The sequence below is a fragment of the Silurus meridionalis genome, chromosome 13 (assembly GCF_014805685.1).
Source record: "Silurus meridionalis isolate SWU-2019-XX chromosome 13, ASM1480568v1, whole genome shotgun sequence".
In the NCBI taxonomy this organism is placed as follows: Eukaryota; Metazoa; Chordata; class Actinopteri; order Siluriformes; family Siluridae; genus Silurus; species Silurus meridionalis.
The window spans coordinates 19453325-19465490 of NC_060896.1; the positions used below are offsets into that span (position 1 = coordinate 19453325).

The 12166-nt window shown below is 36.6% G+C and overlaps 1 protein-coding gene across 4 annotated transcripts in view; it reads left to right on the forward strand.

The window, feature by feature from the left end:
• The window catches only part of LOC124395659 (spectrin beta chain, non-erythrocytic 4-like), a 68569-nt gene extending 56689 nt beyond the window's left edge, over window positions 1-11880 (forward strand). For 2 of the 4 annotated variants that reach the window (XM_046864363.1, XM_046864365.1), the window contains 8 exons: window positions 54-138; window positions 278-474; window positions 1342-2033; window positions 2506-2566; window positions 4248-4504; window positions 6086-6256; window positions 6535-6577; window positions 8445-11880. In XM_046864363.1, the coding sequence (XP_046720319.1) occupies window positions 54-138; window positions 278-474; window positions 1342-2033; window positions 2506-2566; window positions 4248-4504; window positions 6086-6256; window positions 6535-6577; window positions 8445-8660 (1722 nt within the window). In that variant the 3' untranslated portion in view covers window positions 8661-11880. Of the gene's footprint in view, window positions 1-53; window positions 139-277; window positions 475-1341; window positions 2034-2505; window positions 2567-4247; window positions 5933-6085; window positions 6257-6534; window positions 6578-8444 lie in introns of those variants that run through there. The other 2 variants (XM_046864364.1, XR_006927656.1) reach the window with 2 other exon arrangements.
• The last annotated feature ends 286 nt before the right edge of the window (window positions 11881-12166 follow it).

Below are 12166 nucleotides of genomic sequence, written 5' to 3' on the forward strand. Positions count from 1 at the left end.
AACATTAACATTGGGGAATGTCTTTAACTTAATGACATCACTTTGTGTTGTAGATTAAAGAGAAACTGGAGAAAGTTTTGGCCAAGCAGAGAGAGCTGACAGAGAAATGGGATAAACACTGGGAGGAACTACAGCACAGTGAGTCATTACACCATAGGGTAATAATAATAAACAATGTATAAATGTATACCTTCAACTCTTTCTACCTCTCTTTCTCTGTTGCTACCACTTCCCTGTCTGTGCATTTTTGTCTGTATGTTTCCTTCCACTGTCTCAGTGTTAGAAATTCATCAGTTTGCTCAGGAGGCAGTGGTCGCAGAATCCTGGCTCTCATCTCAGGAGGCGTTTTTGTTCAATCAGGAACTTGGTCGCAGCGTAGATGAAGTAGAGCAGCTCATTCGCCGTCATGAGGCCTTCAGGAAAGCAGCTTCAACCTGGGAAGAAAGATTCAGCTCGTTACGCCGCCTCACTACGGTGAGCTCAAACAAACCAAGCAAAATGGCAATGTATACATTTATTTGCATTATATATAATTTGAAATAAATGTACTTTTCCTTTTTTTTTTTCATTTTAGCAGCAACAATGATTACTTTTAACAATATTTGGAATTATCTTGCTATAGCTATTAGCAACCTTTGGTTTGAGTGGTTGATATCTAAGCATGTTATAAAGACATTGTTCCTTAAAGTTAGGCATTAAACAAAGCAGGCTCTTGTTAAACAAATAGAATAAAATTGCAAAAGTTCAACATACACACGGGTGACAAATTTAAGCCAAACCAATTTCTTGACTAAGGTGCTGAAACACCACAAGCCTCATAGATTCATAGATCTTACCTGTCTATGAAGCTGATCTTGAGTGAGGAAGAGTTTGAATATTTATTAACTAGGTTGAAGTTTTGATGATGGTGTTGAAGAGCACTTTCCAACTAATCAATCTGAAATTTTGCACAGGTGTATGAATATGAAAGCCACAGCATATAAATATTGAAACCATTCACTGAGCATTCATGAGGTTGGGAGTGAGGGTAATTCTGGAAGACACCACTCCCATCAGGGCAGAAATGTTTCATCACAGCATAAAAGCGACCAGTTAGAATAATTGATTTGGGGTCGAGCATTCAAGCCTTTCCTATTCTCCTGGTGTATTCATGCACTCACCAGCTTGTAAATAATATGGAAAATTGACATATGAATTAGGTTGCTCCCTCATTTGTGTAATTTGGATGGGTTATCTAAGGAACCTTTAGTGAGGGTCTATCCATCCATCCTTAGTACATGATCTTGCTTTTTCAAATAATTAGACCAATAACAGCATTTGTATATCATCTCTCTCATGCAGGTGGAAAAGATGAAGGCAGAACAAAGTAAGCTGCCTCCAACTCCATTGCTCGGTCGTAAGGTTTTTCTGGACCCTCAGGATTCATCTCCAGCACGTAGCAGCCCTTCATCCCTTCACAAACAGACTATTTATGAGCAGGGAGACTATTGGAGTGAACGAAACGTGGCTCAGGCATCGCCACCACTTGCATCTCGTAGACTTGGCCCAACAGTCTCAAATTATACACCAATTGTGAGTGGTCCTGCCACATTGCTAATTCAGGAGGCAAGGAACACTGGTGTCTTGGGGGTCGCTGCAGGCCTTGGAACGGCCACAGACCATAAAAGCACTCAGATCAAACCAGTGCACCCCATTAAAGACGTGAACGTAATGGCGGAGGTGGTGCTTCAGGAGCCGGGATGCAGTGGAGGCAGTCGCATAGAATTGCAGGTGGAGCAGCAACGCCCTCATGGGAAGGACTTGCGTGTTGAACGTCAGCTTTCTAATGAACAGCTGATTCAAGCAAGAAGAGATGAGCTTCCTCAAGAAGTATGGAGGGAACGGGCAGAGAGAGAAAAGAGGCTAGAGAGACAGACATCCAGTGAACAGGAAGTATTTGAAACTCGGCGAAAAGACAGACATCGGCTTGAGAAACAAGAAAGCAGCGAACATGAGACGGCCAAAGAACCATCAGATAGGCGATCAGGAGGAGGGTGAGACAGCAGAGTATTACATTTCCATATCACCACAGTGTAATTGTAAATGAAGCTCAGCAGCATCTGATTTCAGTGGTATCATCATGCACCACTTTTAGCACACTGTGCATATAACATTTGTTCTTTTACACTAGCTTTGTAGCGTCTCTGATTACAAACACAACAGCACTTTTTAAAGTGACAAAGTTTTTTTTTTGTATGGATGAACTTAAAAGCCAATTTGCAAATCAGTTAATTAAAGAGGTGGACTGACTTACGATGGAGATGTGTTGTGATGACCTCATCGTAACTTGAAAATATCATAAGTTGAGACATTAAATTCATTAATTAATGAAATACATTTTTTGTATAATATATATATATATATATATATATATATATATATATATATATATATATATATATATATTAGTATTGTTAAACCTTAGTTAATTAAATGACAATTTCTTAATTTCTTAATTAACTGCAGAGAGAAACGGTCTACCTTAGCTGACATCGTGGAACAGCTTCAAGAGCGAGAAGCTGCACAGGTGAATTCTCGTTATGTTTAACATTTGTGTGTATGGATTTGTTAGGTTCGTAATTGCATACATACCAACTAAAACATGCATACTAATTGGAAAACTGGTACATCAGCTTAATTAAGCACTTATCCAATGAGCCAGTCATGCAGCATAATACATAAAATTCTGGTGCAGGTCAAGTGGTTCAATAAATGTTTACCTCAAACAAACAAAAAAATCTCTATGACTTTAATTGTGACATTGCTTTTGGTACCAGTTGGGCTGGGTATATTTTAAAAACTGCTGATCTCCTGGGATTTCACACAAAACATTCTACTGGCAATAGTGTATTTATTAATATAAGTTACAATTATTTAATTACATTCTGCATTTTTTTTTGCTTTGAGTGAGTCTGTGCCAATGATAGCATCAGATTCTGTTGTAGTCTGCTCTGTATCTTCTGCTGTTGTAGCCTGCACTGTGTTCTGTGTTCTGAGATGCTTTCTTGCTCACCAGTGCTTATTTGAGTTTGATTTATTCTCTCCTCTAATCAGTGTGATTATTTTCCTCTGATTTCTCTCATCAACAACATGTTTCAGACTGCAAAACCTCTTTACACAGGGTACTGTTTAATTTTCACATAATTCTGTGTAAACGCTAGAGACTAGTACCAAAAACCATGCCATGAAAAATATCACAGAGAAAAAGTTTTCCTCATTCTAATGTTTTATGTGAACATTAACTAAAGCTTTTGACCTGGATCTGCATGATTTTGTGTATTGCACAGCATGATTGGCTGATTAGAATACTGCATAAATGAGGGACTATTTTATGCAGTGCATCTGGAAAGATTTCACATCGGTTTCACTTTTCCCACATTTTGTTATGTTACAGATATTTTCAAAATGGATTAAATTCAGTATTTCCCAAGGAATTTTTAATCAGTCTTTAATGAGAAAGAGGCAGGGGAAAAATACATGTCAAAAACAGAGCCGAAAAAAACAGTCCAAAAATCCAAAAGCCAGCAAACAGGATTAACTGGAAAGTCATGCACGTCCTTGAGCCGGGACTTGGGGAAGGTCAGGTGCCAGTGGCAGACACAGTGGAACTTGAGGCAGACCGTCACCTGGTAAATTGCCTTGGAGGTCGGGTAAAGCCAGATGAAGCATGGTGGCTGTCCCCAGGGCCCTCTGTGGAGGTCTGGAGCAGAGCGGAGCGACACCCTCTCTGCAACGCTCTGCGAAGCTTGGGAACAAAGCATCAAGAACCATCTCAAGGATTATCAGTGGAAAAAGGATGCACCTGATCTTAATTTTGAGTGTCATGGCAAAGGCTGTGAATATTTATGAACGTGAATTTTTTTTTTTTTTTTTTCGTTTTTTTTTTTTTAATGAAGTTGCAAAGATTTCAAGCACACTTCTTTTATGCTGTCATTATGGGCTAATGTTTGTACAATTTTAAGGAAAATAATGAATTTAGTACATTTTGGAATAAGGCTGTAACATAAAAAGTGGAAAAAGTGAAATTGCTGTGAATACTTTCCGGATGCACTGTATAATCTGTGTGCTACAATAATATACATTAAGTACCATATGCTATAATATATAAATATATAATTGTATAGTTATATCATTTGTAAATCTAGGCTAGAATTATAGTGTTATAATACATATATACAAAATTCATTAAAATGTCGTTAAAATAATAGGCTCGAGGTGAAATTCCTCGCGTTCCAAATGGAGTTCCAGAGAAGTCGCGTCTAGATCGACCCCGAGCTCGAGACCGACCAAAACCACGCAGGCGGCCGCGGCCCAAAGATGGTACACAGGGCGAGACGCGACGTTCGCGATCTGCTCCTGCCCAGAGCAGCTCATCTGTCCCACAACCACCTTCCCATCATGCTCAGCGTGAGGGCTTCCTCTTCCGCAAGTTAGACATAGAGAGCCAGAAGAAAAGCTCCAACAGGTGGGGCTAATTTAACTTAAAGCCTGTGGGCATGAACATAACTAAGCATGCTACTGACCTATTGCTCCAGTTATGCCAGTCAGGGCTTAGCATGATTATCCTGTATGCTAACACCAAAATAGCATCCACTAGTGCACCAGTGCTTGGTAGTTTGTCATTTTTTCTAAAAATTTGCAATGAACGAAAAACTGACTAGTTAAGAAAATATTTTATTTTGTCTGCACTATGTTACATGTTTGAATAGCTTGATGTAGCTATACCTAATTTCCACCCACTTGCAGTACTATATACAGTAGTGTGCCATTAGCACACTTTGTATCTTGCATGACATCTTGATGCTAGCTGTTAGCATCTTTTGGCAGAAGACGAACAGCTGCTGCTTTTTTGATTCCACGGCTTGTAAGGTATGGTACAGAGCAAATATTGGTGGTTCCCACCCCTTCAACACTTTGCCTCTGAGGCCAAGCAGCATGTGAGCTCATTCATTAACTAGCTTGGTATACAGATTAAATACGGCTGTCTTTTACTTTATGCCTGTATACATAAAATTATATACTTGCATAATGAGTGCTTTTTACTTAAAAGTGTTTTCCATCCAGATGTTTTATGAATAAAAAGAACAGCTCATTTAGTGGTCATCCTTTGAAAATTATGAACAGTACCAATCTCCAACATGTCTCAACACCAATAATGCTGATTTGTGCGTCAAATCAAAGTCTACAGGTTTCAGTGTTGTTTGACTTGATGTTCTTATTTAGAGAAACTTGAATAGCAACCAATTTTTTTTATAGTGTATCAGAAACAGATCCTCTGCAATTTGTTGCCGTATATTGGTGGAATGTTTTGTCTAGTGGGCACAAAATTTCACAAAACCTTTTTGGCAACTTGTAGTTCATACTGTATGTTTGTATCGACTAGATACCTAAAGGTCATGTAAAGGGTTTGCATTAGGACATCATTCAGCATCCACATTCCAATACGTACCTACAATAGTTTCTGCAATTTAATCATAATGTTTTCTGCTGTGCACAAACACACTACTAATGTAAAACATTTGGTAATGTTTTTAATGGTTTGTAATGATGATTGTAGTGGAAACCATAAGAATTTCTGAGATGGTTTCTGTTTTTTTTTTTTTTTTTATAAACTTCACAATCTGAAATAATCCCACAAGATCAACAAAAATGTAAAACCCTGTACATTCCAAAACCTTTGTTTTTGGAAACCCTTGACTTGTTTCACTCAATGCGCCTTTATGATCAAAACAGATGGATGGAAAATGGCATAGAAAATGACTTTCTCACGGCAGGTCTCACAATAGCATTAATATGATCGACGCATCATCATTGCTTGCTTGTCCTAATCAAAAATCTCTTCTCTTTCATGTTTGTTCTATGATGCTGGCTGATCTCCTGCCTCTTCACAAAGGTAAGTTACAGAAGTACAGCAATGTAAAATGGTGATTATCTTCACAGCAGTCTGATCGCTCTGTTATGGATATATCCTTCACTCTTTTCGCAGGTGAGTAATAGTTAGACACATGTTTTGATACTAACATGTGCTTATTTTTACATTTTGCAGCAGATCTTGGGTGAATCTGTACTGCATACTGAATAAAGGCGAACTTGGTTTCTTCAAGGACTCAAAGAATATAACATCTACGTACAACAATGAACCACGTCTTAGTCTAAACAGCTGTTCCTGTGACATCAACCTTGGCTACAAAAAGAAGAAAAACGTCTTCACACTTAAGTAAACAATTGAGAGCACAGATTTCGATATTAACACCTAAAACGTAAAAATACAATGCAGACATTAATCCTGTAATTTACAAAGTGAATAATATGAAGTTCTAGGGTTAGGGTTAGCTAACCCTAGTTAACACTACTGATGTAGGTGTTTAACAGGGTATAGGTCAAGTACAGTATATACTAAAATGTAAATAAGTGACAGGTTTTACAGTAAGAAATTTGTTTTTGTAGTATTTGGCAATAATAATGGCATTTTATTTTTATTTTTTTTAATCCCAGAACTAAAGATGGGAGCGAGTTCCTGTTCCATGCAAAAGATGAGGTAAGATTGTTGGGTCCTAAATCTCACTCTGTACACTACTTAGTTATGAAAACCTCCAGTGGACCTCTGAAATTCAACTCACTGCAATGTGTTAACTAATTATTGCATATTTAGAGATTTGCCACTAGTATTGAATACTTTTACATGAGAAAACATGGTACCACATACAAGCCAGACATCATGTGGCAGAGCAAAAGCTTTTTCATGGCCACCCTAGAACTGAAGTATAATTTTGGGGGAATTTGTCTAATTTACTGAATTCTTGCAACTTGTTTAGAAATAAACATGTTCTTTATTTTTCACCCACGCTTCCATTGTGATTTATATATCACATTATAGTGAACTTATTGGAATTTCTCAGTGTCAAACTAGTTAGAACCAGGATAATGCATGCATGTTTGCTTGAACACTGGTGTTCTATTAGAAATTATTTTGGCAAATTGAAATGAAACCTGTCCAATTGATTACAGACCCAAGTAATTCTTATACAGTGATATTTATGCCTATTTCACATGGATTAAAAATGGTTACAAGGTGATGTTAAAATGTTTTGAGTCTAGTTTTGTAACACGCCAGCAGATGGCAGCACAAGGTTATGCGCACACTCATAGGGAGCACTGACCTTCATAAGTCAGTGTGCCAAAAGACTTTGTCCTGAGTACATCGGGAGCTGTGCAACTCGTGCTTTTCTGACCACGTGTTACCACACCTGCAATTTTAGCATGGACAGCAAGAAAGGGCAAATGTAAAATTCTAAATGAAACTGGACAAATCTACAACAGAGACGTTTGCAAGTTTACACCAATGCTGCAATGAGTCGTTCGAGGTGTTTTTGACTGGCACACGTGCTTCAAGAGCGGAAGAACATGACGGAAAAACAAGACAACGAGAGATAAGGAATATCCACAAACTGGTTTTCCATAAACTGTTTGCACATATTTTCCCTTTTATTGTGATATAGCAACCACTAAAATCCAAATTCAAAACAAATAGCATTCCACATTTTGTTATTTAACAGACATATTCCAAAATGGATTATATTTATTATATATACGAATTATGCTACAAACAATACCCCATAATGACAATGTTAAAAAAGATTGGTTGAAATCTTTGCAAATTTATAAAAATAAATAAATAAATAAATAAATAAAATCACACGTACATAAGTAAATGTAAACTTTATTTTCATTGAAAAACCCTACCTTAACATGAATAACAACTTATACACTCTTGGCATTTGGACCTTTAGTTTCTCTGAACATTTAGCAAAAATATTTTACCTTGCCTGTTGTAAAACACCAAAGGTGATCTTCATTAGACCACCAGAGCAGTTCAAAATGATTTATCTGTCATGACTGGGTAGGCCAAGCAATGATTGATAACACTCCAGCCAACTGTTTGCAGTTTAAATAACCCTTGCAGAGCTTGTATGTATGCTTTAGGTCATTGTCTTGTGTAATTGGTTAAATGTAGCCACTTCCCTGACAGAATTGCATGAATAAAGTGTGGAATTGTAGCTATATTGGTTCGGTATTTTTTCCTTGGTTCAAAACAACCCAAACCATTAAGCTTAAACCTCTATGTTTGACTGATGGTGTATTTTGCATTCTGTTAACATCTTCTCTCCAGTTCTCTGTCCTAAGTAAGTTTGGTTGTGTATTTGCAATAGCTAAACATCTAACTAGTTTGGTACTTTGGTAGTTAATGTAACATTAAACAAGCTATTTCTAAACATACCTTACATAACCTGGATAGGTTCCCACCAACTTGTGTAAGCTTGTTAGGTGTCCTTTCAATAAAATTGTCATCTAAACTGCAGCATGGTGAATAAAAAAATCTGATTTTCTTTTGTTTTTGTTTCCAGGATGATCTAAAAGCCTGGATCTCGAATATCAACATGTGTATTGGTGAACATGAGGATATCACTAAATGGGGGCAGTCACATCCAACTACCTCATCAACAGACGAGGGCACACGGAGGGAAGGCAGCAGGGCTGAGAAATCTGACCGAGCCGATAGGGGCTCTGAGCGCTCGGACAAGGGTGAGAAAATGGAGAAAAAGAGCGGGAAAAAGAAATGAAGCAATGATCCAGGAACTTTTTGACAATTTGTATTGTGTTACACTGGAAGTCGGATGTGACAATAAAATTGAAGGGAAAAAGAGAAAATGCTGCACTCTCGCTCTCTCTTTCTCTCTCTCTCTCTCTCTCTCTCTCTCTCTCTCTCTCTCTCTCTCTCTCTCTCTCTCCTCTCTCTCTCTCCCCCCGTTCTGATTTCTGCCATCTAAGTGGATTTATTCTGAAGCACTGATGCAACGACTAGAGATTTTCACTATCAAGCGGATCTTTGGAAGGCCAAACAAGGATTAATCCAAGAGATGATACACTGAGCTCATTCTAGTTCTTTTTATTATAATTTATATATCTATTTAATGAAAGTTTTCAGTTCTCCATATCCATTTAAAAGATTCCTGGTAAATTAAAGCACCTGGACATGTCTAATCATCTTACAATCACTTTGAAACTGCTAGACATTTAAAACTTTGTTAAAATGAGTCATATCAGTGTCTATTCACATCTTACCTACTGATGAGAATAGAAATATGCCAAATGTTAATTTGCTCTTTTATATAAAAAACGTATTTAATGGGGTTTTTTTTGTTGTTGTTTTTTTTATCTTCTTGAAACTTTGTACACCCTAACAGCACTGATTGTGTGATTATCGAGCATGAATTATATACCGGCATACATTTACAGACTGAGAACTTAAAGGTATTTATGAAATATAGACAATAGCCATGCAGGGGACTGTAAAGCCTGAAATCTGCCTTCCAATACTGCTTTTAACGCCCTCGTAAACATCACCTTATGAGCCTGCATTTGCACTGTGGGGTTAAAAGATGTGTGTAGGTCACATTTTTTGCTTAACAGTGAGAACAATGTAGCTGAAGTGATTTTCTTGGAGTTTTACACTCTATGCACACTGGTTAGCATGGTTGTTTTGGAAACAGTTTGTTACTGTGGAGAGTTTTATTGGCTAGCTAACTTCCCAGTAAAACTAGCATGCTAACTAGTGAATGTAAAACAGATACTAAAATATAATGAAAATATAAATAATTTTCACTGTGGTTTCTATCATTTATTTACTTTAGTCTACAGCAAACTATGCTATAATGGTTTGTTTACTGTTATCAGCTAACCAGCTACAGGACCATGCTAACAGTTCACTGGCTAGTAGAGTAAAGTAACAACTTGAGCTGCCATGTACTGTACAAAAGTAAGGATTTAAGGGATCAAAGACAACCTAAACTCAGACAATCAAACTTTAGATTTTACAGTTTTATAGTTTATATGTATTAACAGTTCATCCCCCATTTTGAATAATAAATTAATAAAGTGTGTCACGCAGTGCAGTAATGCCTTCTGGGGTACATTTTGGCCCTGAAGCAATGTTCCCAATTGAATAGTTTAAATTTCTCATTTAAAGGTCATCTAACAAACATCACAAATATCAAATATCAAGGAAAGGAAAGATGTTATGGGCACATTAAAAACAGAATTGGAGCAGGTGTGTTTATTTTTGCTTTGTTGTTTTTGAGAATAAGCCACAGCATTAATAAAAATGCCCTTTTCCTGTTTCAGTGGAACAAGGAAGTGTCTGCATTCCTTACAAAGGTCATCACTTCCTGTTTCAGTGTTTCAGGGGGGAAAAAAAGTCACGTCTGTGTCTCCCTAAAGTCCACCGTAACGTATGTTCAGACTGGAATAATACGCAGAGCGTGTGTGTGTGTGTGTGTGTGTGTGTGTGTGTGTTTACATCATCCAGGTATTGAGAACTCAGGCATTTGATTTTAAACCCTGTAGTCTTCCTTGTGTCACACTCACACACGTGTGTGTGTTTTATGTGTGTTAAACATGCACATCAGTATTTTTTTTAATCTGTTGCAGTATTCAGGCACTGCATGAGAATAAATCTTTCTTAGTACATGTATCTTCTTTGCTTCTCATTCTGTGTGGATTGTTGATTTTTTTTTTCTGTTTAATGTTAATACTAGAGGTCTCTGTGATCCAAAATGGGTGTGTCATGATTGTGTGTCACTTAATTAGGAAGTAACTAGGATTTTATAAGAATAGTTAGATGTGCTACAGTGTCCTGTTGTGTCTTTTCCCTAACACACCTGACTGCATAGATCAATTTATGTACACTTCATGAGGATATATTGAGGATTAAAATGTTATAAAAGGTGGGTTAATAAGCATAAATGTTGGACTTTGTATTTTAGAGTATGGAAAATGCAAGAATTTAACAGTGGGTTTAAATAAGGGAGGGAGGATGTTAGGTCAGCGATGTAGTGTACACAATCTAGTGTCTTCCTGCTCTAACACACTCAAACACATCCATTTTATCCTCATGAAACTGTATTAATGACTAGACATGTGTCATCAATTATACTTTCAGTAACAGATTAACTTGTGCAGAAATTCTACTTAAAGAGTATTAAGCAAAATATGTTGTATGTGTGTATTGATGTTATATCATACATGTCTAATACATAGTTGATGAGTTGGATCTTTAAGATAGGGTTTCCTTTGTTAGGGTATGTTCATTTTTGTTAGTTCTCTTGTATCACTTGTTAGCTCCGTCAGTCACGCAGAAATTATTCAAATTAAATCAGAATAAATGTGCAAAATCTGAGATAGACACTACCAAACTTACCACAAAACACTCTAACGCACTCAAACAGATGCTACGTTATTCACTTTATCCATAGTTTGAACTGTCTCAGGTTTAATCCCTTTTGCGCGTTAAGGAAATTAAGGTGTATTGTAGTACTTCGAGTGTATTAGATCAGTTATTCCCAGAACTTCTGTTCTGATTTAACACACCCGATTCAGCTCATCAATTCATTAACACACTTTCATGAGGATAAGACATCAGTATGTAATGAGGGGTATATGATATTATATAAAGAACTGATTAGTATTAGATCAGGAAACATACACTTCTGGTGCATATAGTGTGATGTTTTTGACAGTGTTTATTAAGATGTATTGCAAAGATTACATGTGAAGAAACATCAGTTAAATAATTTGCACTGAACAGCTTCTTGTTTTTTTGGTGTCTGATACCAAAGGCAACTCTGAATACATTTCTTTCATAACTTTGTCCATTTACGTTTTCTTTAAAGCTGTCCACATTTATTTATCATGTCAAATGTTTCATTGAGTGAAAAGATGAGAAACAGTGAATGATGAGAAACATCTGGAATGTTTTTAAAACAAAGTCTTTTATACAAGTGATTTTGGATTGTGTATTTTTTTGCTGTTTTTGCCTTCAGAATTATATATAAAAAAAGATCTCTGTACATTATTTCACTTTTTTGTCCAACAGGATTTAATGTGATATATATTTATATATATATATATATATATATATATATATATATATATATATGTGTGTGTGTGTGTGTGTGTGTGTGTGTGTGTGTGTGTGTGTGTGTGTGTGTGTGTGTGTGTGTGTGTATAAGCAAATTATTTTATATAAACAAAATTTAAGATCCTAGATCTGCCAATATAACAATAGAAT